The sequence below is a fragment of the Canis lupus genome, chromosome 6, assembly GCF_003254725.2.
Source record: "Canis lupus dingo isolate Sandy chromosome 6, ASM325472v2, whole genome shotgun sequence".
NCBI lineage: Eukaryota > Metazoa > Chordata > Mammalia > Carnivora > Canidae > Canis > Canis lupus.
Window position 1 is genome coordinate 38,865,040 of NC_064248.1, and position 26,912 is coordinate 38,891,951.

General features: G+C 60.9%; 2 protein-coding genes across 2 annotated transcripts; both read left to right on the forward strand.

Annotated features, from left to right (window-relative positions):
- Positions 1 to 5: 5 nt before the first annotated feature.
- Positions 6 to 4,583, forward strand: MSRB1 (methionine sulfoxide reductase B1). The gene is made up of 4 exons (XM_025416989.3): positions 6 to 163; positions 1,876 to 2,024; positions 2,333 to 2,447; positions 3,745 to 4,583. The coding sequence occupies exons 1-4, from the start codon at positions 109 to 111 to the stop codon at positions 3,774 to 3,776; spliced, it is 351 nt and encodes a 116-aa protein (XP_025272774.1). The 5' UTR covers positions 6 to 108; the 3' UTR covers positions 3,777 to 4,583.
- Positions 4,584 to 14,185: 9,602 nt separating this feature from the next.
- Positions 14,186 to 20,662, forward strand: HS3ST6 (heparan sulfate-glucosamine 3-sulfotransferase 6). Its single transcript, XM_025416990.3, has 2 exons — positions 14,186 to 14,598; positions 19,901 to 20,662. The coding sequence occupies exons 1-2, from the start codon at positions 14,186 to 14,188 to the stop codon at positions 20,514 to 20,516; spliced, it is 1,029 nt and encodes a 342-aa protein (XP_025272775.1). The 3' UTR covers positions 20,517 to 20,662.
- The last annotated feature ends 6,250 nt before the right edge of the window (positions 20,663 to 26,912 follow it).

The following is a 26,912-nucleotide window of genomic DNA, read 5'->3' on the forward strand; positions in this document are numbered from 1 at the left end:
TTGGTCCGCGGGAGGAAGGGCGGAGCCCCGGGCGCGGGCCAAGCCCGCGGGGCTTAGTGGCCGCGGAGCTGTCCGAGGCGGCGGTTCCCGTGCTGTCCTGCTGGCGCCATGTCCTTCTGCAGCTTCTTCGGGGGCGAGGTTTTCCAGAACCACTTTGAGCCGGGTATGCTCTGTGACCTCCTGGGAGGGCGGCGGGGCGGGAGCGCGCATGAGAGGTAGGGTCGCTGCCCTCCGGTCGGTGCTCTCGGAGCCCCGGAGGGGCAGACCCCTGGGGCGGGGGGCGAGTGTGGCCGCGCGGGCAGGAGTGCACGTGGGTAAAGGGCGCCCCGGAGGACGGAGGGGCCCGGGGACGTGACGGGAGAGTGGACGCTGGAGAGCGGGGTCGCTGACCTCAAGGAACGCGTGAGCGGGGCGGTCTCCGGGAGGACTCTGGGGAGTCAGGGCACACGGCAGGGGTGCCGCCGGTCGGGGGGGCTTCTGGATTGGGATCTGGACTTCGGAGGGCCGCGATGGAGGATCTTGTCCAGGGGTTCCCTGATGATAGCCCTGCCCTTTCCCGTCCCTCGTCCCAGCACAGAGCTTCCCCTGCGGACCCAGCAGGCCTGCCGGGGGCTTCCGCAGTCGGCCCAGAGCCCTGGGGTTGGATAACCAGGGCAGCTGCCAAGCCACTAAGTGCCTGTGAAGTTTGACCAGACGGCCTGAGTGCAGGTGGGGGGAGTGGGAGTGGTGCGGCATGCACAACCGCCCTGGTCCCAGGCTTTGAGGCCCTGGCATGTACCCTTCTGGGCTGTGCTGCTTGGTCGTGGACTAATTTGGTAAAAACATGCCCACAGGCAAGACTAGGGCAGTGCTCTTTCTTGGGGGAGGGGGAGATCTGTTGGGTGTCAGCCCTCTAGGGGGCTGCGCTGTGACACTGGGCATCTGTTGGATGTTAGCTGTGACATAGGACTCCCTGGCCAAAGACCTCCCCTGAGGCCTTCTGGCTGTGGGACCCCAGTTGTCATCGGGCTGCTCTGCCAAGCTGGAAGGTCCACTAACACAGTGGCTCCTCATTCCTCTTTGCTTCCTTCTCCAGTTGCTGGCAAAGGCTGAGTAGTTGGCAGACCCCGGGGAAGGCTGTCCTCAGGCTGGACTGTGGGTGTTGGGTACTCTAGGGGGCCCCAAGGGATTACCTGTGCTGCAAGTCAGTTTTACAACCTTTTAAATCCTTCCTCAAAGTGATCTTTTGGGGATAGGTTAAAACCTCTTCCCTAGCTCTCTCTCTTCCTGGGCCTCCTGTCTGGCGTGCAGACCATTTTTTGGGGACCATTCTCTTCCCATGTGGAGAGCAGGCCAGTGGCTGGGAGTCCAGCTCAAGGCTTCACTGGGCATCAGGAATGGCCACTTGGGAGGGGAGAGGGGCTGGGCCCTCATCGGGCTGTTGGGCTCCTTCCTGACTGCACACTCTGCAGTGAAGTGTTCTGCATCACTCACTTCCTTATCTCTAAAATGGAGAAGTCGTCTTAAAAAAAAAAATGAAAAAGGAGTGCCTGGCTGGCTCAGCTGGTAGTGCCCGTGACTCTTGGTCTCTGGGTCATGAGTGCAAGGCCCGTGTTGGGCGTGGGACTCTACTTAAACAAAACGATGAAGCTAGATGGAAAGGTGTGCATCACAGGACTAAAGACACGAGTCAATGAGATAAGTGAAAAGTGGCTCCCTGGGCGCTGGCGGGTGCTAGGACCACTGGACGTGAGCTCTGTGGTGTGTTCCCCACAGAGCCAGTACCCAGGCCTGAGGGGGCGGCATGGGGAGGACCTTCCTAGGCCTGAGTATTTGGGAGCTCACCCCAGAGAGGCTGGAGCCACTGTAACCCTTTCCCTTTCCTTCTGCCCCCAGGTGTCTATGTGTGCGCCAAGTGTGGCCACGAGCTCTTCTCCAGCCGCTCAAAGTACGCACACTCATCCCCGTGGCCCGCCTTCACGGAGACCATTCATGCAGATAGTGTGGCCAAGCGTCCAGAGCGCAATTCGCCTGAAGCCTTAAAGGTGGGTGGCAGTAGCAGAGGGTGGTGAGGGGTGCTGGCCAGGGGGGGCCTGAGGGCTCCCCACAGCTCTAGGGGCTTAGAGCCTGTCTATCCCAGGCCTCTGGCCTCAGCCAGGTGAACTGCTAGCCCAAACTCCTGGGAGAGCCTGGGGTCCTGACGGAAGCAGGGAAATAGGACCGCTTTCCTGTGTGACTCCGGGAAGGGGGTCGGCCTCTCCTGCCAGCCGTGACTTCGGGAAATGGGTGTGGGAGGACACCATCTGCTGGGGACAGGGGGAGCCACTGTGCGCTTGTTTTGTGGTCTTGCCAGGTGTCCTGCGGCAAGTGTGGGAATGGGCTGGGCCACGAGTTCCTGAATGACGGCCCCAAGCCGGGGAAGTCCCGCTTCTGAATATTCAGCAGCTCACTGAAGTTCATCCCGAAAGGTGAGCTCTCCTTCTGGCAGCTGGACACAGGCCTGCTGTACATTTTTGAGGCCCAGGGGTGGGAGACACACTGTTCCATCCATTCACAGTTGCACACATGAAACATAGAGGCCCCAAAGCATACAGCCTAGGAGCTGCCCAGGGCAACCCCAAAAGGACAAGGGGGCAGGGGTCCTGACTGACCATGTGTGCCTCCACAGAGGGGCATCTGAGGGTGGATGTGGCAAAGGGTTATCCATGGGGGCCTGGCCCTTGCTGGAGACTAGAGGGGCAGGCAGGGCCCTCAGAGGCTGAGGACCGAGGCTGGGGCCGGAGCTTCTCTGAGCAGGGCTCCTCTGCAGAGTGGGCGTGCTCGCAGAGCCTCCTTCACTGGCCTGTCTGATGTGGCACACGTGGGGCCTGGCAGGCAGCAAGTGCTCAGATGGGTGCTCCCGGGGGCAGTTACAGGCTTCTCCCACTCTCTGCAAGCACGGAGCGCTCCTACGAAACTTTTCGTAAGCCAGAAATGGTGTAAAGCGAAGAGCATCTCCCACTTTCTGAAAGCTTTCGTGGTGCCACTTCTCTTTTACTAAAGACCGTGTACGTCAGTTCCTGCTTTCACTAAGTGAAGTAAATCCAAAGAGGATTTTCACTTGCGATAAAAACCATTACCTGACTAACGTAGGTAACGCGCATGTAGCATAAATGAAATGTAAAGGCAAGGTGGCCTAAGTCAATCTTTGGGAAAGCAGGGCTCCGAGTGCTGCCAGGTTGTTTGGGCAGCCGTTGCTCATGTGAGTTTTATCTGCGCGCGGCATCCCCTATGGTCCTTAGCCCTCCGCTCACCCAGGTGCTCACGAGTCAGCACGTCTCTCGGCCCACCCGGCCCCTCTGGGCTCCTCCCCACACTTTGTAGCTCAAAGCCCAGATCCCCACTTGCCCCCGGCAGGACCGTGACCAGTGGCTGACCTCAGCTTGGTCCTTTGTGAAATGGGGTTGCTGACCGCACATGCCGGCTGCCATCCGTGAGGACTAGGGGCTAAGTGAGGGTGTCTAAGGGGCCGGCAATGATAGGGTGTGACGTGATTTTGTCCTTTTGTAGTTACTGTTCTTTGTCCTGTGGAGGAAGGAGAGACTGGGCTCTCCTGGAGATCTTGGGGAGCCATATGGGGCACACAGACTCCCCCAAGCCCAGTGCCTGGGTCCTCCTGACTGCCCTGTTCCTCAGGCTGGAGCGGGCTGGCCTGCTCAGGGAATGGCGGCTGAATTGTAATGTAGCAGTGACTTGTTTTTCTCTCTCCTCCCTCCTTTTTTTTAGGCAAAGGAACTTCTGGCTCTCAGGAGGCGTAGGTGGACAGCACATACCCATTCCAGCTGGCACTGCCCTCCGGCCATCCCACCTTGGAACTGGAACCCCAGACATTGAGACAGGGGAGGGGGCTCCTGAAGCATTGGGAAATCTTGGCTCTGTGCAGGTTCTCTTGGGGGAAAGCACTGCTAGCCCAGGATGGGCCTGCTGGGCCCAGCTGTGGGCTTACCTTGGCCTCCTGCTCCCATGGGAGGCTCAAGGAGGTAGGCTCTCAGCCTAGCTCGCCTTTGAATGATGGCACACCCCACCTTTTCTTCTCCACAGCCCACTGCCCTGTCTGGACTCACCCTGTGGGACCCGATTCTGAGATGGGCTCTGGCCCTCACCCAAGCTTGTGCTCCCCACCCCCACCGCCCCAGGCTATCCTGGGAGCCAGAATGCCAAGGGGGCAGCCGTTGCTGGCTGCTGCAGCTGCAGTCACTACATGATTCACTCTGGTTAAACCCTTCCAGGCAGCCAGAGTGGTGATGATCTGTGACCTGCTAGAGGAACAGGCCAAGGGGACAGACCTGTGATGTGTCAGTTACGGGAAGAGAAATCCTCAACCCTGTTTCACAATCTGGATTGGTACACCTTGCCTCACTCAGGCTTAGGAAAGTGGGTGTTGCTCCATTACCTTGATTGTGCAAGGCCAGGGCTGGGGAGCTCACACCTTCCCAGGAGTGTGGCTGTGCCTTCTTGCACACACTTGGAAGCTCCTGCTGCCTGGGAGGGTGGGTGACACCAAAGCCCCTCCCATCTTCACTCCTCTCTGGCATCATCAGGAGATAATAAACAAATGGACCGCGGGCATGCTGTCTTCATGCATGTCGGGGAGGCCGGGACACATTGTTTCATTGTTCCACAGATATTTACTGAGTGGGTCCAGCCCGGTTCTTGGAGATGCAGCCATAGGACAGATGGGCCCCCCTGCCCCTCAGGGTCTTCTGGTGTGTTTGAGAGGATGGAAAGTTCATGTCAGATGATGGTAAAGGCTGTGAATATCTACAGCAGGGCAGTGATGCTGGATTGTGGGGGGGCAATTAGGAAGCTAGTGCTTTGGCCCCACTGGTCAGGGAGGAGGATGCCAGTTGAGGAGGATCAGCTCAGCTCAGCAGTGACAGCTGAGAGAAGCTGGAAGAGCTTCCCAGGTGGCAGCACAGCATGTACAAAGGCCCTGAGGGCACCACCCAGGCATGCTCCAGTCCTGGAGGAGGTGGTGCAAAATGCCGCCCCAGAGGAGGTAGGTTGTACTGCAGAAGAACCACACGATTTTTCCAATGTATGTCGACAAATCCAGGATCGTGTGTAAGAATGGATATTAAGGGGTGGGATAATGGTGAAAGGAATATAAAGTTAGGTCAGGCTGAATTTATAGATAAGGGCTCACTAATCAGAGATTCCAGGTTTAATGATACAGCTCAGGGGTCTAGGGGCGGCTCTCTTTGTTGTTCAGTTGGCTGAGATATGGACCGAAAGGTGGCCGGCGGTGGAGGTGACATGCCCTGCCATGCACTGCCTTGGTAGAGGGAGGGTTTGGTAGAGGGAGGGTCCAAAGGCTTAGGGAGATGGGAGTGTCAGCGTGGATTCATCCTTTAAGAACCCCTTGCCCACCTTGGCGGTCCAGAGGGGATGTGTGGGACTGCCCTTTCCCCGACCCCCAGCCACAGGCCAGGGGTCCCCACTGGCCTGGGGTCCCCGGCCTGTGCAGGGGCTGCTAGCTCACTGTGTGACCTTGGGTGGAGAGTTCAGCCTTCCTCTGCGGAACCCAGCCCGTCTCCTGGGGGTGGGGCGGGGCAGGGGGTGATGACAGATGTGCGGACTCAGCTTATGCCACTGTGTGGGGTAGATTCCAGACACCAAGTTGGTCAGTGGTCACCTGTGCCGAGGGAGTTGTGCAGCAGCCGGCAGGGGTCAGCGCTGACAGAAGGCACCGAGGCCGACCTTGCAGAACCCCATTCAGGAGGGGCTTTTTGCCGTTTGCCCCCACCCGCCACCTGGGCAGCCTCGCTCACTAGAAAACATCTCCATTTCTGCCCGGCTGGTGGCCAGTACTGGCTGCAACTGCTGGAAACACCCCCTGCCGGGGCCTGCAGAGGATGTGCCCTCCACCCTGTGATTCCAGCTCCTACCCCTGCCTGACTTCCTCCTGCAGGAACCCCCCGTGTCCCAAGTTGGGGCTGCCGACGTGTCTGGGACCTGCCCCTGGGGTCACCTGTCTACAGCGGGGTCTATCGCAGGGTAGGCTGAAGGACCTGCTGGTGTGTTGGGCTGGGACTGGGGCTGGTGAGGCTGGCAGGGCCGCTGTGAGAGCAGTGCCTGACTACCTGCGCTCCGGGGGAGGCACACGTCCACCCATCCGGGTTCACTGGCCATGGGGAGGGCTAGAAGCAGGGTCCTTGGAGTGGTGGTGGTGGGAGAAGAGTGGGCTCCAAAGCCCCGAGGTCCCCTTTCTTCAGGAGCCTGGATATGGATGGCTCCGAGCAGGCACCCGGTGGGAGGAGGTGTCTCACCTGGAATCATGAATCTCCCCCACCCCTGCCTCCTGCTGGGTTACACCATAACCTTTGGCCCACAGCCCCACTTCCTCCTTGAGAAACAAACCCAGCTCCCCCAGTGGTGCCCCCTCCCTTGCCAAGCAGAACCTCCTGGGCATGGCCTCACAGCCAGGGGTTCTGTTCAGGGGCAGCCGGCTCCTCGGGCTATGTCAGCACCAGTCCACCCCCAGTCCACAGCAGTGGCAGGCCCATGCACGCAGGGGCACCCGGGGACAGAAGCGGGGGGTCAGGGATCCGCGGATCTCCTGCAGCCGCCCCGCCTCGCCTAGGAGTGGCTGGCAGGGGGCATGAGCGAGCTGCTTGGGCTCCTGCTCCTTGCTGCTGCTGCTGCTTCTCTGAGTGACAAGTGCCGGGAGAGCCGTGGCCTGGTGGGAGGGCCAATCTGGCCCAGCCCCAGGCTCCCACCCCTCCCCCATGCATGTGATGGGGACACAGGGCTAGCTGAGGACCAAGCACCAGCCTGGGGTGGCACGTTGACAAGCCCTTGAAACAGGCAGAGGGACCTTCGTCTACGGACTCAGCTGCCTGGATGTTCATACTTTGCTAAGTGCAGAAGGCAGTCTTAGCCCGACCCCAGGAGCCTGTAGGTCTACTTCAACACATAAAAATTCCTTTAGAAATTTCCATTATCTCTAAACCCCCCAAGATATATGCTGGGGATCATCCCCCCCCCCCCCAAGCACGTGGCCCACAATACACATCTGAAGGGTCTCAGGACGCAGGGTTTATTAGACGGTAATAAGTGACCTTTTCCCAACAATAGCTACCCCCTCAGGGTCCTGGAAACCTCGCTTCCAAAATTCCTTAGAGAGGACGCTATCCCCAGACCCTTCCCGACTCCCAGGTACATACTCAGCCGCTCTTCCCGCCCACGGGTCCTGTCCCGGGGCTTTCATAAAACCCCCACTTTGCACCAAAGACGTCTCAAGAATTATTTCTTGCTAGACGGCTCCGGACCTCACCCCCGCAACCTCCTCCATGTCCCCAAACTTCAACACATGCCTGTGGGCTGCGGGCAAGTGGCAGGAGGCGCCCAGAGAGGTCGGCCAAGGTCACCCTCCAAGCCGGCCACCGTGTCCCACCCTCATGCGCGGCCCTGCTAGGGGACCCGGCGCGAGGACCACTCCCGAGCCCGCCGGTGCTCAAGGACCCCTCCCCGGGGAGGTCTCCGGGCCCGCGGGGCGCGCGGGCGGGGGGCGAGCGAGCTCCGCGGCGGGTTCGAGGCCCTGCAGTTCCCGGGGGCGCCGCCAGGGGCGCAGCGGCGGCCTCTCCGACGGCAGGGGGCGGGGCCGTCAGACCCGGTATCTCCAGCTGGATCCACGCCACGAAGGTACCAGAACTGTGCGGTGTCTGTTACCCACCCCCTGCACCCAGACCCTCCCTCTGGGCCTCCAGGCCAGCCAGCCTCCAACCTAAAATCTGCCCCTGGTTCCTGCCTTCTAAAGTTTGCGGCTCCTTCTTCCTCTCCCCTCCCCACGTGCCAGAATCCTTCTAGAGCCTCTCCTGGGGGCTCCCCCGTGGCTCTGTCCTTCCCCCGCGCGGCAGGGCCCCGGGCGGGTCTCCTGTTTGTGTGCACAGACTGGATCCCTGCTGTCCCCTTGAGGGCTCACCCACCCCAGGTCACAGACCACAGCGCATTCATCTCATTCCTTTCCAGACGCTCAGCCCCGTGGGGGCTGCACACAGTGGCAGCGGAGGAAGGAGGCCAGCTTGCATGGCCCTCGGCTCACTCCCTCTGTAGGGCGAGCGAGCCAAGCCGTGCATCTGCGTGAGTGTGGCTGTGGTCTGGGAGATGCGGGGACCCCAGGAGCGCCTGGCCCGAGGGTTGTGTTGACCAGAGCTAAGAGGCAAGAAGGGAGAGAAGACAGTTGGTGGGCGTCCTGTGGCTGACAGGGGAGGGGCCGAGGGTTACCTGCGGTTGGGCTCCCTCCACCCAGCCCCTCACCTCCCGGAGGTCTGTCTGCAGGCATGATTTATTCCTTGTACAACCGCAGAGATTATCTGTGCTTCAGCCCCTGGCTTCATGTCTTATCATGTTTCATCTCCAACAAGGACGTTTACAAGCTACTCTTGGCTTCAAAGGGCTTGGCAGCTGCATTTCAGGAGGAGGAGTAGATAGGAGATAGGGCCCTATGGGCTCTGCACCCCCAGGGTGCCGCCTGCTTGCTGCCCTGGGCTGCCCCCTCCGCCTCTGAGTCCAGCGGCCTTTTGTTCCCTTAAACTAAACGCCGTGGGTTTCTGCTGGGCCCCATTGCTGAGCCAGGAACCCCTGGTGCGTGTCTGGAGGTCTGCAGAGCGGGAAAGCAGGATTCAGAGGGAGCATGGCAATGGCCAGTGTAGGGGACAGAGTCACTCTTCTCTGGGGAGGGGGTGGGGTCAATTTTCAGGGTCCTCTAGTCAGATCAGGAAGCCTGTAGCTTAGGGAGGGGGCCCATGGGGAAGGGGAGGGGTCTGAGGATCCCGGCCCAAGAGGCTCTGCCTTGGTGTCTAGGTTCTGGGTCTCCCTTCAGGCCTAAGCCCAACAAGCATGCCCGTCTGTATGTCCATCTGGCAACTGTGGTGGCAGAGTGCTTCCCCTGGACACGAGGGAGGATGGAGTGCGGCCTTCGCTGTCCACCCACCAGGCTGGACTTGCTTCTGGGACTAGGTTGCCAGTGTGTGGAGAGATGCAAACTTGGGGCTTCCCACACTGGGGAGGGTGGCTGGAAACAGGTGGCAAGCCTGTGAACACCCCCTACCATGCACATGTCTGTGCACACCATGCACAACCCCCCCATGGTCCTGTGCCCTCTGCAGAGCATGGGGTTCCTTTTTTTTTTTTCTTAAAGATTTTATTTATTGATTGATGAGAGACACAGAGAGAGGCAGAGACACAGGCAGAGGGAGAAGCAGGCTCCCTGCGGGGAGCCCGATGAGGGACTTGATCCCAGGACCCCAGGATCACACCCTGAGCTGAAGGCAGATGCTCAACCACTGAGCCACCCAGGTGCCTGAGGATGGGGTTCCTGAGCCTGGAGCAGCTCCCTTGCTCCTGATGGAATGTGCTTACAGTCACCGTCTAGTCCATGGGGACCCTCGCCAGGGCATAGATGGATGGACCTGGTTACAGAGCCCCCAGGCCCTGATGTGGGGCCATTAGGTGACACCCAGCCTTCCCTGTGATGCAGAGGGGCTTCTGTGTGCTGAGGCCTGGCTTGGGGCTCTGAAGCTAGGGAGGTGGGGATGGGGCGGCGGCAGAGAGGGTCCTGTTTCTATGAGACCCTTTAGTCATTTCAAGGAGAAAGGCCGTTGACAGCGCTCCCCTCTTGCAGCCCTGGGACGGCCAGCCTGGAAAGACTGCTAGATGGTTATAAACTGAGCTGATCCAGGCTGCTTAGGGAGAAGCATTTTGCAGAGCCCTGTGGTGGGTCCTGGGTACCTGCAGCCCTGCGCACTCCTGGGCAGGCAGGGGGCCAGTGGCACCCAGGCCTCTGACTGTGCCGATTGCTCCAGGGAGACCTAAGGGAAAGAAATGGGGGTGGCTGGAAGCCAGCTAGTGGCCATCCCTGCGCAGGAGCGGGGTCTGGCTCCCTGCAGGCGTGTGATTCCTCACTGGGGCTGGTCTGGGGAGGCCTCCTTCCTCCCCAGTCCTGTTCATCTGTCCCTCCTGACCCTGGGAATTGTGTCTGCCCTGGCAAGCCCTTCTGTGCCACATCGTCCCCAGGTGGAGCTGGGCACCAGGTCCAGGACCCTGGGTTCCAGCAAGCCAGGCCCTAGGAAAGCCTTTCCTGTCCAGCCTTTTCTCCAACAAAGATGAATTATGAGTAGAGAGGTCGACCAGGGAGGGAGCAGCTTCAGGGCACCCCTTCTTGTGCTGGGGCCTCTGTCACATGTCCACTGCTTCCATATCCTGAAGAGCTTAGGAGCTAGGCACCCGACAGATGGGGGCCAGTGTCACCTTTGCTTTATAAAGTAGGAAAGTGAGGTTCAGAGACTTGATACCTGCCAAGGTCATGTGCTGGGAGGTGGTGGAGCCAGGACTTGGCTGGGCCTCCAGCCCCAGAGGTCCTCACTGCCCCCACCCCTAGCCCTGTGCTTCCAGCCCCTCGTGCTCCGTCCCTTCCGAGGTGCGCTAGGAACAGTGGGCTCCAGGGCTGGCTGGGGGAGGTGGGTCGATAGCTCTTGGGGGTCCCTCTCTGGGAGGAAACCGCATCCCCCCTCCATGTGCTCAGGGAAACCCAGCCTCTGACGTGAAAAAAACCTCACACAAATCAAGGACAGCTGGGCCCGCCCTGGGCCGCAGCCCCCTCCCCTGGGCCCCCCTTGCAGGCCCCAGAACCACGGCAGACTGCAGGAGCGGGTCTGGGGGGTCAGGGTGTGGTCCCAGGGAAAGGGGTTCCTGGAAGCCCGGCGTGTGTGAAATCTCCCCCAGCTGTCCCCCGTGGGGGGAGGGACTGCAAGGTGTTATTAATCACTTTCCAGAGTCCGGCAGCTGCTTACGGCCCCGCCCTGCAGCCGGTGGGGGCTGCGCGGGGGTGGGGGGTGCCCACCCTGGGGAGGGGGCAGGCTGCGGGCGCAGAGGCGGAGAGGAGGGTGGGGGATGCACATAGAGCCAGCCACCCCCCATGAGTGCTTACCACTGTGAGGTGTGGAGCCGTAGAGGCTGGAGACCGACGCCATCCCTGCCCTTGCGGAGCTCATGAGTAGGTGGAGGGGACAGATGGGGAGCATCACCCACGAAGCAGTAATTACAGTCTGTGGAGGGGACTCCAACAGAGCCTGGGTCTGGGAGGCCACGCTGGGCCTTCCTGTCACTATGACCCTGCATGCCAGGACCCCCCTCCCTAGATGTGCCCTCGATGTCCCCCTGCACTGGCGCTCCCTATTTTCTCCCCAGGGACAGGGACTGGGACAGGGTCCAGCAGGCTGAAGCTCGGCGCCTCCTTCCCCCCAATTTTCCCTGCTCCCTGCTGGCACACCAAGGTGCAAGGAGAGCTACCAGCCTCGGCTTCTTTCAGTCACTTTCGGGGGAGGGGGGTCCGCTGTCCGCAGATCACCCGGCAGCAGCCAGCGGAGGGCTGGGGCTCACCCTGATGGCAACCTAGGGCAGAGGCGGATCAGAGAAGCCCTCAGATGTTGTGGGAGGAGGGAACCAGCCACCCTGTGCGTGAGGAGCACGGAGAGGCAGGTTCCCAACTGCCCAGATTTGGCCTTCAAAAAGCCCCTTCACAAAGTGCTGGCCAGGGAGCTAGGCACAAGCCAGCAGTGCCCGGGCACGCCTGATAGGAGGGACGCTTGCTCGCCCCAGAACTTGCACACGGATGTTCACAATGACGGAGCTAGAAACAAGCCACGTCCGCAGCAGACGGAGGGATCAACGGGAGGTGGTCTGTTTGGCCAGTGGAACGTTACTCAGCCCTAAAAACGGATGAAGCATTGACACCTGCCACCACATACCTGATCCGCGAAGACATGATGCTGAAGGAAGGAAGCCAGTTGCAGAGAACATGTGTTGTATGGTTCCACTTAGACGAAACGTCCAGAAAAGGCAATCTCTAGAGACAGGGAGGATGTGGAGGGACTGCCCATGGGGATGGGATTTCTTCTTGGGGTGCTATGTTCTAAAATCCCCCGCAAGGATGATTGCCAAGCACTGTGGCTATACTGGAAACCACCGGAGTCTACGGGCTAAATGGCTGGATGACATGGTGTGGACATGACATCTCAGCGAAGCTCCCACTCGGTGTCAGGACTGAGGTCTCCAGCTTATGGAGAAGGGGCAGGAGGCTCAGGCTGGGCTCTCAGGGTGTACTCCCTCTCGGAGACGAGCCTCTGCCCTCCACCTCTGCCCCATACTCTCTGCGCTGCTGTCCTCAGGCTGCTTGCCTGACCATCACCTCTTCCAGAAAGACTTTCTTGACCTCTCCATTCACATCCTTCCATCAGGGGGCCTTTATCAGTGCTTATGGGGTGCCAGTTTCTGTTAGGTGCTGGGTATACACTGGTGATCAAATGCCCCAAGGCTGCCATCTGGGTGTCCCCAGATTTACACCCACCCCTCACTCGACAGTTGTATGGACAGTGGCTGGAGGGAGGGCACGAGCTAGTAAATCATCCTTGTCCCTGGCCTCATTCCCCTGCCCCCCAGCACGTTCCTGTTCTGCTGTTCTGGATAAATTCCTACTGGAAAATCCTGAAGGAGGTATGTGTGAGGCAGGAGGGCTGTGGGGCTGAGGAAGAGGCATTGTCAGCAGGATGCAACAGCATGAGCAAAGGCTGGGAGGTGGGAACCACCCTGCCTGTGCTGGGCAGGGAGACAGAGGGGCCACCGGGGTTTACTGCTGGAATTCGGAGCCCTGCGACTTGCCTGCTGTGACGGCGGTGGCTGCTGCAGGTGCAGTGGGATCCCACCCAGCATAGCTCTAAGGAGAAGCAGCCTGTCTGGAACAAACTCCCTTTTAAGCTAGACCAGAAGGAGAACTTCCCGTGACCCGTGTGTATCAGCACGCACCCCAGACAATGCTGTATCAACAGCTCGCCTACAGGCCTCCTGGCTCAGTCTTGCTCTGACAAGCAGGGGCAGGCCTGGTGTCTGGGACCTGGACTGCGCCCAGATCAGTGATCTTTACCCCACTGGCTCTGCAGAGCCCCCTCGGCCCAGGGTTCCTCTGGGCAGGAGCCCTGGAAATGTTTGTGGGTGCTCCAGGATTCTGGGACTTGTCCAGATGCCATTAGTTTCAGGAACAAGCAAAACCCAGGGCAGTGTCCTCTGAGCCTCGGCTGCAGAGAGGCTGGCCTCCTCGGGGAGCTCATACCCCTGGGGCAGTAACTGGCGGTGAGGAAGTCTGGGGCAGAGGGGGAAAAGGACACTGGCCTGATTCCTTGTCTGCCCGGTACACCGAGCCCTCTTTCTCTTTCCTTCTCTGCTTTTCTGGTGCTGGGCTGGGGGTTCAGTGGGCCCCGGGGCCATGTCAAGCTCCCATAGAGTGTCCAGCGCCCAGCAGGTTCCACAACTGTGAGTGGCCCCTGCATGTCACTGCTCCTCAGCAGGAGCTCCTACGGCAGAACCTGGCTTCCTCTTTCCCAGCCTCCATCCCACCTCCCCCATCTCCTTGTCTCTGACAGGAGCCCGGGTGCCAGCGTCAGAGATGGGTCCCTGACGTTCCAGGGCAACGCCCGGTGGGCTAGGCTGCACAGACAGACGGTGTGACATGGTAGAAAGGGTCAGGAGACAGGTCTGAATGGGCCCTTGGGACGCCTGTCATCCCTGAGCCTGTTTCCCAGGGACTCTAAGATGGTAATGATACTTGGCCAGCCCTCTCCAGCCGCCAGGGCGGTGACCCTGATGAACGGCAAGCCGACTGTCAGCAAAGCGCGCCATGTCCTCCCCTCAGACTCCCCTCCAGGCCGGGGGACCCCTGTGCACTGTCGGCCCGGGTCCACGCGCCTCCTTGATCCCCTGGCTTCGCCCGCGCACCTGCTGCTCTGCCCTGGTCCGAGAGCGGGTCCTGGGGCAGGCATCTCAGTCCCGTCACAGCCCTGACACCTGACCCGTCGCCGGGCATCCGTAACGGCAACGGCCCCGGAGCCGAGCGGGGTGCAGCCCAGCGTCTCCGAGAAGGCGCGTCCGGGTGGTCTCCGAGGTTCCCATTGCGCCTCGGCCTCCCCAGGCGCCCGCGAGGCACAGGCGGGGCTGTGGTCGTGGGGGCGTGGCCTCATAGGGGGCGTGGCTTCTCGACCCCGCCCCCGCCCGCTCCCAGTCCGCGGGTGCCGGGGCGCAAAGCAGAAGCCGGCGCCGCTGGCCGCGCGCTGCTCGCCCGGGATGCGCTCCCTCCCGCAGCCCCAGTTCCAGGGCCTGGGCGCGGCGCAGCCCCATGGCAGGTAGCGGCGGCCTGGGCGGCGGGGCCGGGGGCGGCCAGGGAGCGGGGGCCGGGCAGGGGGCCGCGCTGCGGGGGCCGCGGGCGCCGCTGGTGCTGGGCGCGCTGGCGCTGGGCGCCTACTGCCTCTGCACCCTCCCCGGCCGCGGCCCGCCGGCCGCCCGCGCCCCCCTGCCGGCCCCCGCGCCCGCCGAGCCGCTCCGCGCGGTCCGCAGCCCGGGGGCGCCAGGCCTGCGGGTGGCCAGCGGCCCGGGACGCCGGCGCTTTCCGCAGGCGCTCATCGTGGGCGTGAAGAAGGGCGGCACGCGCGCCCTGTTGGAGTTCTTGCGGCTGCACCCCGACGTCCGCGCGCTCGGCTCTGAGCCCCACTTCTTCGACAGGTGCTACGAGCGCGGCCTCGCCTGGTACCGGTGAGCGCCCGGCCTGTCCGCCCCATCGGCGTCGGTGCGCGCCCTGGCAGGTGCCTTCCAACAACAGCATGATGCGCCCCAGGGGTCTCACTGGGGGCGCGGCGGGCCGAGGTGTCCAGGGATCCGGGCTGAGACCAGCCTGGGTGGAGGGCCGAGGCTTGACCTCAGAGACGCGGTCCCTTGCATTGGATTTTACGGAAAGAAGAAGCAATGACTGGCCGGCGGGGTGGGGGTGGGGGTGGGGGGGGTGGGCAGAAACTTTGGAAAGTCCAGGGAAAACCCTGGTTCAGCGTTGCTGAGGGGTCTCATGAAGACCCGAGGGGAGGCGTTTCCAACCAGGATAAGTAGTTTGAACCTAGTGGGGTTTGAGGAGCATTAGAAATTCTTCATGCTCATCTGCCCTTCCCCACTGGATCTCTCTGGGAGAGCATGTCTGACCTCTGGCCAGTTACTCCAAGAATTTTCCCTGTAGCCTCCTAGGCAGTGTCTGACCTGTCCCCAGACCCTCAATCCTGGGAAGAGGAATCCTTCTGGTTCTGAGCGTCTGGAGGGAGTCTGGGCTTTATTTAGAAAGGAGGAAGATGTGGGAATTGGGACCCCCACCTCATGTCAAGGGGTCTGTAGCTGCCCTGCTGCCTAGCTGGATGGTGTTGGGGTGCCACGGGAGAATGTGGGGGAGCATCCAGTCCCGGCTGAGGCAGTGCGGGGCCCTGCCCTCTGCCTCCTTTCACGGTGCACAAGCCTGCCATGGTGCCCTGTCCCTTCCTGCGGGGAAATGAGGGCTTCCAGATGGAGAGGAGAGTGAGTCACCCCACTGCCTGCAGTTCTCGCCTCATCCCCAAGCTATGGGACAGAGAGGACCCAGCCCAAGGTCACCTAGTGAATTAATGGGGAGTGTAGGGTGGCAGGACTTAGACTCTTGGCTCTGTGGTATACCAGTTTCCTCTTCTCAGGTTCCGCCACCCCACCCTACCTCACCCCACCCCTCAGCTGGCCCCCACTCGCTCCTATTTGTTATCTTTGCCCTTTGCACTAAAACAACTCATGGGTTTAGAGGGGCCCCAGTGAGAGAAGGAATCCTGGGCTCTGAAGGGTTGCTGCTGTTGGGGGTTCTAGGGAAGTCAGGTGGCGATGGGGAAGCGAGTCCATCCTTGGACCCAGTTGGCTGAGTCCCAGCGTCCTGGATGCTCAGGGAGAGACAGCTACCCCACTCTGACAGGGCTGCAGCATCCAAAGGCGTCCCTAATCCCTCGCTGCTGTGCAGAGGGAGAGGAAGAGGAGGAGGGAGGGAAGGAAGAAGAGGAGGAGGGGCAGGGGCGGAGGACACGCAGTTACCTAGAGCAAACTTCAGAGCCTGCCACTGGCCCCCAGGAGCTTTGAGAACAGGAGCTGTGGCAAAGCGCTGAGCTGGACGCGTGAGGGGCTGCAGCACGGCTAGTGCCGGGGGTTCTCAAAGAGCCTGGGGTCAGGAGGGTCCAGAGGGTTTGGAGCCCCGTCTAGGCCCTCCCTGCGTGCATGCTCAGGTGCTGGGGAGGAGGGGGCTCCTGAGAGGCAGCTGGGCCAGATTTTCAGCTCTGGGTAGGGATCCTTGGGATCCTGGAGTGGCCGTCGTGGGAGGGGGAGATTCAGGAGCGTGTCTAACTCTGGTAGAGAAGAGACTTTCTCCTTTCTCATTTTTAGAGCCATGTCCGGGGGCCTGGGGGTGGGGGTGGCTGCAGAGGATGCAGAGGGTCGGGTCCCAGTGGCCTGCACCCATTCAGAGCTGTCTCTCAGGGCTGACTGGCACTGAGCCTTCGCTGGCCAGTGCAGAACAAGCAGGAGCCAGGCTGGCTGAGCTTTGGGGTGCGTGTGTCCGGGTGCCCAAAGGGGCTGTGTCCATGTACTGACATGTGTGGAGGTGGGCTTGGCGTGCTCACAGGTGACCTGTTCCTCTGGACCTGTCTGTCCTTTCTACCAGCTCTGAATGTGCAGTGAGCCCCTGAGAATGCCCACTGCAGCCTCAGTTTCTCCTAACGTGAAGAGCTTGCCCAGCCCCTGGGCATGGTCTGGCAGTCTGCTCTCAGGACCTGGGAAGGACTTCCAGTGAATGCAGAGCCCTGTTCTGGGAGGGGATTGGGGCAGCGAGTAGAGGAGGAGCGGCTACTGCCCCCAGTTGAATTTTGGGGACCCCCTGTTTCCCACAGGGCTGAGACCAATCTCATTTCAGGCAGTGACTCTAGTCCTTCCCGTGGACGGGGCAGGTAGGTCCTCGGCTGCTCAGAGTTGACCTTGGGCTCTGGGAAGTTCACCCCTCAGGCTCTCAGGGTCCTTCGTCTTGGAGACTGTGACCCTCCAGTGCCCCCCACTCGGCGCTTTTTCCTTGATTCACTCACTAATTGACCTTCTGTACAGCAGTGGCTGCACTCACAGGAACACCCCAAAGTCTCAGTTCAGGAGCAAGTGCCTTGTCTGGGGGCAGGTGGGGGCTAAGCTTGGGCCAAGGTGTTTTGGAGCTTGAAAGGAGAGGCGGAGGGTGGCGGGTGGGGGGACCCCTGGGTCTGGGGACCCAAGCAGCCAAGGCAGGAGCAGTGAAGTATGTGGGGGGGCCGGGCCTCTGTGGGACTACTCTCCCCCTGCTCACCCGGAGAGGCTTCTCTGACTGGGCACTCAGCGCCCCCACTCGCCCTGCACTGCAGGCTCCACACGGGAGCCGTGACTGGGGTGTGTGGGGTCCCAGGCCGGGCTGGATGGGGCCCAGGAGAGGTGTCCACCCAGCAAAACAGAGGAGGGAGAGTCGCCAGGGCTGGGCTGAAGCTGCAGGGAAATGCAGACCAGATGAACTTGGGGACAGGGCATTTCCATAGGACAGCTTGTCAGATGTTTGCCGTGTGGAGGTCAGTGTGTTGCTCCTCTTATCCTCCCTGGTCTCTCTTGTCCCCCAAAGCCTCCATCCCCACCCTGCTTCAAGCCTGGGCTGGGCCTGGGGAGAGTAATTGATCCCAGAGATCTGAGTTGGAAGCTGGTGTGTGGCAGGAGTGGGCCTGGAAAGTCTGCAGCCCCTGCCCCCTCCCCACTCCTCTGCTCCTTGGATCCAGGACACCTCTTCCATCTGCTCCTCTACTTCTGGGAGAGACAGCAGCGGCAGGTGCTGGTGTCCCCTTAACTCCTCCTTGTGGCCACGTCACCCGGGAGGAGTGAAGGGCTGGGGGCTATTCAGAAGCCTACCCGGTCTGGAAAGGGAAGGACGGTGCACCTCTGGACCACTTGGTGCCTGGCGGGTAGAAAGGATGAAAAGAGTGTGTCAAAGATGGATGGGGGGCTTCTCCTGAGCAATTGGGGTGGTTGTCTTCCCTAACCAAAGTGTTGAAGGGAGGGGCAGTGACTTCTCCTCCTCCTCCTCCTCCTTCTTCTTCAGGATTTATTTATTTATTTGAGGAGGGAAGAGGCAGAGCCAGAGGGAGGAAGAGTCCCAAGCTGACTTGCTGAGCACAGAGACCAACGCAGGGCTTGATCTCATGACCCCAAGATCATGACCTGAACCAAAACCAAGAGTTGGATGCTTGACTGACAGGACCACCCAGGTGCCCCAGGGACAGTGACTTCAGATGTGGCCTGGCACACTGTCTCTTTGTGGGTCTCAGCACTGAGGTTCAGTGGAAAGGGGTTTCCTGTAGCCCTGGGTCTCAGCCCTTGGTATTGTCACAAGCCAAGGTCTCCTTGAACTTATTCATTTGAAGGGAGAGGTCTGAGTACTGTTCCAGCTGGATTCCCAGCTGTAGGAGGCCGGCAGAGGGGCGCAGGGGCTCTGGGAGCAGAACCCCAGCTGACCGCCTGGCAGCAGCTGCAGCCCAGCACTGTGGGCTGATGCTTCGTCCCTGAGCCCGCCTGTCAGAGGGGGCAGTGAGCGGCAGGGACTGAGCGCCAGTTCGTGCTTTCATGGAGATGGAGAAACAGAGCTGTCGCCATCACTTCTGTGGACCAGCTCTGCCTGGAGCCTTGTTCTGAAGGAGGGGAAACTAGCAGACCGTGCAGCCCACCTGACTCCCCAGAGTCCCCGGGATGGTGTCAGGGAGCCAGTGGCATGCCCTGGACTCACATGTGCACATTCTCTTGTCCCACCACCAGCACCCTCCAAGCTAAGTACCCTAACTCATGGGTCTGTGCATCTCTGTGTCCTCCTGACCTGAGTTTTGTTGGGGGTCTGAGTAGAAGGAGGAAACTCAGACCCTGCCTCCCAAGGGCTTGGGTCTGGGGGTCCCCGAGGCTGGATAAAACCTGAACTCCACAATTTGTGTCACCTCCCTGGCTGGGGCCAGTCCTGGAGCCTATCAGCTGAGTAGGGGCAGCTCCCTCAGAGGACAGGAGGCGGGGCCAGCCTGCAGAGACCTCCCCTCCCTAGCACAGGTCCCGACAGCCTCTGCCTCTGTTGACCTAGTTCCTGGACCTCCCGTAGGGCTGTTTGCTCAGCTGGCTAGGCCACACCCTGCCCGCCTCACCCTGTACTACCTGGTTGGCAGGTGTGGCAGTGGGACACACTGCTCAGGGTAGCTGCCCTCCCCACTCTGGGCGGGTGTTCAGGATGGGCTGCCCCAGGTTTGGGGCTGTCGGGGGCTGTCACCAGCCCACTCCCCCAGAACCTTGGGATGAGTCAGTACTCCCCTCCCCTGGCCAAAAATGCTGCAGCTGAAGCAGCCTTGCACTGTGGGGTCTAAGCCAGGTCTGGGAAGCCCAGGCAGCTGGGGTCTTGGGACAGGGACTCAGGCCACTGAACTCCCTGCTCTCTAGTGTGCTGTGCTGTGCTGGAGGCTATTCGCATTCTGATCTGTTCTGATCCATTCTGATCCATTCTGATCTGGTCCAGGTCAGTGAGAATTAGCAGGGCTGTAATCAGAGGCAGGAGAGTCTGTGCAAGGGAGGAGGGAAGAGGGAGGGCAGCTGCCCTTTGTTGGGGACACTTGTCAGTAATTAATGGCCTGATTAGGGGATGTGTGATGTGAGGGCCTGAGGGATGGGGAAGGTGGGCGGGGCTGTGTGGGTGGCCCCCAGGATGCTGGCCTCCTGAGAACTGGGTCTGGGGCAAGAGGCCCAGCAGTGTCGAGTGTGGGCACAACCTAGCTCTGGGAGAGGGGTGGGCAGCCTGGCGGGATGGGCCCCCACTGTGGGCACCCAGGCTGCCCACCCAAGCACCTAGGATGACAGGGTTTGCTGGGGAAGGCTGGCCTACTTTGGAGGTTTGGGACTTCCCTGGAGGAAGGGGAGGTTAGTTCTGGGTCACTGGGGGCCAGTACCCACTGTCGCCTACCTTCCTCCCCTCCATCCCCAGGAGCCTGATGCCACGCACCCTGGATGGGCAGATCACCATGGAGAAAACCCCTAGCTACTTCGTGACTCGGGAGGCTCCTGGCCGCATCCACGGCATGTCCCCAGACACGAAGCTGATCGTGGTGGTGCGGAACCCTGTGACCCGGGCCATCTCTGACTATGCCCAGACGCTCTCCAAGACGCCGGGCCTGCCCAGTTTCCGTGCCCTGGCCTTCCGCCATGGCCTGGGCCCCGTGGATACGGCCTGGAGCGCCGTGCGCATCGGCCTGTATGCCCAGCACCTGGACAACTGGCTGCGCTTCTTCCCCTTGTCCCACTTCCTGTTCGTCAGCGGGGAGCGCCTGGTCAGCGACCCGGCGGGAGAGCTCGGCCGCGTCCAGGACTTCCTGGGCCTCAAGCGGGTGGTCACGGACAAGCACTTTTACTTCAACGCCACCAAGGGCTTCCCCTGCCTCAAGAAGGCCCAGGGGAGCAGCCGCCCACGCTGCCTGGGCAAATCCAAGGGCCGGCCCCACCCGCGGGTGCCCGAGGCTGTGGTCCAGCGCCTGCGGGACTTCTACCGGCCCTTTAACCGCAAGTTCTACCAGATGACTGGCCAGGACTTCGGCTGGGACTGAGGAGGACAGGCCAGCCCTCGTGCTGCCTGGGGACATGCAGTAACCTTAATTTATGCCTGTCACCTGGCCGGAACAGTCCGTGTACAGGTAATGGGTAGAGAAAAATATTTAAGAAGTAAAGTTTGCATCTGTGTTCCTCCACATAACCTTGAAGGTTGCAAGGTGGGGGTTGGAGGTGCCACCGCCCGGGGAAATGATCATCACACCAGTTATCTCTACAGGGCACTGTTCATATGCCAGGAGTGGTCCAAAACCCAATCCTTATCCACCCCTTGGGGTGTTCTGTGAGCTTGGCCACACATAACAGATGAGCAACTGAGGCTCAGAGAGGCTTAGGGCCGGCCCAGTGACTCCCAGCTTAGACCTGGTGATTCTGGAAGCAGCCCTCCAACCTCCCAGCAGCTCCGGGGCGGTCTGGCCCCGCCCACCACAGACCACGTCCACGCAGAGATCCCACCACAGACCACGCCCACGCATAGATCCCGCCGGATAGGCCTCGCCCACAAAAGATCCTAGCCTCCAGCCACGCCCACCCTCTAGGCCACGCCCACTTTCCAGGGCCACGCCCTCCCGCAGCTCCCACCCTCCGGACCCTGCCTGGCTATAGGCTATAGGACTTGCCCCGTCAGTGGGTCACCACCCTAGGCCCTGGATGCCCCAGTTCTGCTGAGTGACAGGCTCCCTCCCCCAGGGGATGGGCCGGAAGGCATGCCCAGGGACGTCCACCGCCTGCTCGGCTCCTGAGCCAGACTTGGGTGTTCCAGGGTGCCCTGTCCACCCCTCTCCCCCTGGGAATGCAGAGGCCCCTTCAGTAATGATTATCACTGCTCCTGGCCACACTGCCCTCACAATGGCCTCCAGGGACCCTTAGGCCCAAGCCTGGCATGGCCTGGCTGTGCTGGGCCCTCGTAGGACCCGGCTGCACCCTCCGCACCCCAGGCCTGTGTCCATATGAAATCCTTGGCCCTGATGTGGCCTTTCCACCCCTGGGCTACTTGGAGCAGCTGCCTGTCCTGGGCCCCAGGGCTGAAACGAGGGAGGATTTCCAGGGGAGTGGCAGCCCCCTTTCCCGGCTGACTGTGAACCAGTGGCCCCACCAGTGGCCCCACCAGTCACGGTGGTTACCGTCTTTGTCGCATGACCATCCGAGTTGTCAGCTGATGTCCACACATGAGAAGAGGCTCAACAGGAAGCAGGGAGAGAGATGGGGGCCTCTGTCCTCCGCGGCCCGGCCCGGAGCCCTGTGCCCCTTCCTGCTGGTTCTGGGCTCAGAGGAGGACATTCCTGTCTGGACTGTCCCAAGGGGCCGGCCCTGTCCCTAGGCTCTGCCATCAGGGTCAGGCCGGAGGCAGGGCTGGGGGCTGCCCCAAGAGACCTTGGCAGAAATGTGGTGGCAGATGTGGGCAGATGTGGGTGAGATGTTCCTGTGTGTGGGCGCAGGGGAGGGCTGGCCCAATCTGCAATAACGATGATGAGCAAGGGGTGCCCTTCGTTCTGGAATCCCTCCTGGGTGACAGGCACTGGGCTTGGCAGTGCTGTCCCTGTCCCCGGTGCTGGGGCCCCACTTGGGGACAGCATAGCAGCCTGGTCCATGCTTGTTTCTGCTTCCTGGACACACCCTTGTGCAGACGTCCACGAGCTCACGCCTGGATGGCTTCGGGGGCACCTCTTTTGTTCTCCTGCAAGGAGCTCTTTGCTTGCATGGCAGCCAGAGAGGGGGTCGTCTTCAGAGTCCACCAGATCCCATTATTTTAAAACGCTCCCGTCTTCTACCCCCGCCCCCATTGCCTCTAGAATGAGGACCACATGCCTGACTGCAGCAGCTGGCCCTGAGGCCTGCCCCTGCCTCCCCGGCCTGCACGCTCCTCTCAGCCCTGAGCTTGTGCCCGGCCACCTCCACCTGCCACGGCCTGTGTCGCCTTTGCCTATGCTGTTCCCTCTGCCTGGCCTGGAAGGCGGAGATCAAGAGGGAGCAGGCGGAGAAGGCAGCGGCTGTGCTCGCACACTGGGCTCGTTTCCTCCCTACACTTCGAGTCCCTTTCCTGAGCTCAGTGACATGACCCACTTTTCTCTTCCTGAAGCTTCTTGGAAGTAGAGCTGTGGGAGCCACCTGTTTGTCTGGCTTTGGTGCCCAGAAGGCAGACTGGAGACAGTGAGCAGAGAGGGTGAGCCGGCTCCTTCCGGTCACCCCCCTCCCAAGTGGAAACGGCCTGACCGCCAACGCCCAGAGCCAGGTGCCCAGCTGGGCCCCCAACACGCTGAGGGCAGATGTGGTGGTCCTCTCAGCTGTGTGTGGGGGTGGGTCTCCGTGGGAGAGTCATCGGCCTTTAATTAAGGTCCCTAAATTGTTTCCCCAGATGCTCAGTGGTTTTCCATGTTGGAATGTTCCAGATGGGACGAGAAGTGCTGATTCAGTTACCTTCCTCCTGTTCTGCTCAGTGGAGTAGAAAGGGCCAGGGACTCCTCCTCCCCTCGTCCAAAGCCAGCCCGACTGGGATGGGGCAGCTGGGAGTGGGGGGTCTTCCCCGGTCCCCGGCCTTCGGGCCATGGCTGGTACAAGGTGGGGGCCCACCAGGACCAGCAGGTGCGCCTGGGGGAGGACAGCCTTCTTACCCCGTGCCTTACACAGGCAGGCACTTGGAACCCTGTGCGGGCCCTGGCCTGAGGGTCCCCTGACCCTGGGGAGCTTCGGGACCTGGGTCTGCCCTCCCTGTTGGTCTGGCAGTATTTCCCTATCGTGAATCTTCTTTCCAGATGAGGAGAGGACCCAGACAGCACCCCGTCCTCCCCCATGTCCTTGCATCCACAGCGCCTGAGGGGGGCCTGGCTCCCTCCCTCCCCTGGAGGAGGTGCTGCCAGGAGCACATCTGCAGCCACCTGCTGACTCTGTCCTCTTGTGAAGGCGGGTCCCTGCCTCCAGGGCTGGAGGGCCTGCTTGCTTCCCTCCAGGCTTCTCCAGGCTGCAGGGCAGTCCCAGGTGTCGGAGGGAAAAGTCTGGAAGGAGAGGTACCATTCTGGGGTAGCGCGTGTGACCCCTTTCACCCCAGGAGCAGGGATGCTTTGGGGAGAAGCCTGGTCCTCCTGGTCCCCATGGCTGGTCTCCATATCCCAGGGTGGACACTACTGGGACCTGTGCCCTCAGCCAGATCCAGAGGCCCTTCCCAAACTCTAGGCGGCCCCGTTCCTGGGAGCTTCTCGTTGCTATTAAGGAGCTGCTGGTCTGAGCAAGTCCCCCTGCATCGCTGCCAGGATGGGCCAGGCAAAGCCTGCAGACCCTCGATGTTTCCCTCTGCGTGGCTCCGGCAGCCTCTGGGACTCTGGATGCCCTCCGTGCCTATGGCAGCTGTCGGAGGGGCTGGGAAGTTGAGGACGTCGTGAACCTTGTGGTTCATTTCTGTGGGACTCCCTGTCTAGAAGTCTTCTCGTAAGTTGGCAAGGGCTGACTCCTGAAGACTCTGTCCTTGGGGCAAAGAGAGTGCGGGTTGGGGTCTGGGGGAGCCTGGGGTGGAGGGACAGGGCCTCAGGACCCAGCGACTCCATCGTGTCCCTCTCAACCCTTGGAGTGCCGGGGGCCTTGTGTGCCCAGGGTGAGGGCGCCCCGTCCGGCAGGAAGCCTCCACCTCCTGGGCCTTCAGTCCTTCGCGCTTCTCCCGGTTCCATGTCACGCTTCCTCTGTTTCCTACCTTGTGTCTTACGTGAACTCCCCGAGGAGGGGGACCACCCTCCAAATAACAGGAAAAGCTCAGCACCAAACTACAAAATGAACAGGACCCACAGCCGAGGGGTGTGGCAGGAGGGAGAAGGGGCAGCCCTGGGAGAGGACGGCCCACCCAGCCGCGCCAGGCAGGGGACAGCGGGACCCTCCAGGTGTGGGCCCCCGGCAGTGTCGGGGGAGTGGTTAGGGGGACCATGAGTGTAAACCAGGCCCTTCACCTATGTACCTGGAAGGTTTACAAACCGGTGTACAAATGAGAGCTTATGCAATGGCCGTGGCCTCCTGACAAGAGCCAGAGGGCGGAAGCAACCAGTGTCCATCCACAGAGGAGCGGGCACACGAAATGTGGTCTGTCCGTGCCGTGGGCTGTTCTTCAGCCACGGAAAGGGTTGAGGCTGTGGTGCACACCACGGCGGGAACGCATCTTGGAAATGCGGTTAGTGAGAGAAGCCAGACACAAAGGGTCACATGTTGTATGATTGGATTTGTGTGAAGTGTCCGGAACGGGCAACTCCACGGGTGCAGAGATCTGAGTGGTGGTCGCCAGGGGCCCAGGGATGGGTTGGGGGCTTCCCCCGGTGGGGAGAGAAACATGTTTTTGGAACCAGGTAGGAGTGGTGATCACGCAACACCGTGAAGGCACTACATGCCCCTGAATTGTTCACTTTAATATGGTGATTTTCTTAAAGATGAATTTCATCTCAGTTTTTTTTTTAAACGACTTCCATAGAAAATTGTGGATTATAGGGATGGGTTATTAATTCTCCCAGGACATGAAGGATTCATTAAGCAGGGCCCACCACAGATGGAACCCGAGGGAAGTTACAGGGAGGGATGGCTCAGGGGCAAGACAGTGAGGTTTCCCCCTGTGAGGGATGAGGGGGGCGGCTCTGCAGGGGGCAGGGGGCGCACTGTCCCCGCAGGCCCCCGCAGTCCCCGCAGCACCCCCCCGCACAGCCCCCGACCCCAGCAAGGCAAGGCAGGGCACACGGCTCAGGGCCGGCTGCTTCAATCATCCTGGTAGACCTTGGGGCCCGGTCTGGGACCTGGCGCTGGGTGATTCAGGACAGGGCATGGTGTCGTGTGAGGGGTGTGTCCGAGTGCAGGCTCTGGGTAACAGGGGAGGTATAAACAACTGTGGCTGGTGGTTTCGCCTGTGATCAATGGAAGCCAAACAGACCAACACACAATCTACGAAAACCGAGTTGGAACACTAGTCATGTTCTTTTGTGCCAGGAACCGTTTCCTCTGGAGCCCCAGCCCTTGCAAACCTGTGGACCACAGTTCTCAGCTCCGGGACTTGGGTGGTGCTCGGGGTCATTCTGGGTCCCAAGCTGCCAGGGCCCTGGGCTGGGCATGTCTTCATGGCACAGGCCCCACTGGCAGCAGCACCTCCGTGACCTCTTGTTCGGGGAGGCCACGCTGGCAGGGGCTGGCCTTGCCTGCCTCATCCTACTCTGCACCCCTCGGAGACCCTGGACTGCTCCCAGGATAGAGCAGGTCAGTCCGGGGACTCTTGCAGAATAATCTGGGGGCACAGTCTGCTCTGAACAAGCTGGTCTGGCGAGAAGAGGTTTGCTCGAGACCCCAGGTGGGGCTGAGGGTGGGCACACTGGGCACGGTCTACGTTGATTCCTGGAGCCAGTCTGCTGGGTTCTGAAGTAGGGCCGGCCCTCTGGACTAGGGTGGCAGGGCTGCATCACCAGAGCCTGTGGGAACGCCCTGAAGGCCTGGCTCGAGGGGGACTTGACCGACAGCGGCCACCAGGGAGACCCTGAGGCCATCATGCTGAGTCCCTCCAGATGCCTGTGCACCTGCAGGCTGCCTAGCCTCGGGTGATGGCCTTGCCCTTGAGCCCTGGGATGTTTAGCATCCCACCATGTTGACCCTGGGATGTTCAGCCCCACCTTTAGAAGTGCTGAGACTCTTGGGGCGTCTGGGTGGCGGCACAGGTTGAGCGTCGGACTCCTGGTTTCAGCTCAGGTGGTGATCTCAGGGTCCTGAGATCGGGCTCCATGCTCTGTGTGGAGCCTACTTCTCCCTCCCCGTCTCTTTCTTCTCCCTTCCCCTCCCCTTCTTCTCCTTCCTGCTCTCTCTCAAATAAATAAATGAAATCTTAAAAAAAAAAGAAAAAAAGGAAATAATGAGTCCTCTCACTTGACCCCCAGCACGGGTGCGGCCTGGGCTGCCAGGGACTTTGGACAAGAGGTGGGGGCTCTGCTCCCACTCAGAGCCAAGCTCCTGGCTTTGAGGCTGAGAGAGTTTTTTATACTGCTTAATCTGAGCCACATTGCATGTGCTTTTTGCTGGAAGAGCCGTATGAAAACAGTCAGTCAACCAAGACGGTTAATGCAAAACTGTTGCCAGGACTGTTTCATACTCAATATCTGATTCAGAGGGGAGCGGGCCTCAGCCGGGCTGTAGAGGACAATTGGAGGTCTTGTTCCCGCTGCCTGTCTGCTCCCAGCCCTGAGCGCTGGGGACCCACAGCCCCCCACGGGTCAGGCCCCGCTGCCTCCCTTCCGGCCTCCAAGAGGGAGGACGGCGTATCTGATGGAAAGTGCATCTGGAGACGTTCACTTCCACCAAGCACCCAAGGGGAAGCCCATGTCCCTCAAGGGGACGGGAGACGCAGTGGTGGTGACAGCAGGCCACTCCTCGGCCAGCCCCGCTGGTTAGTT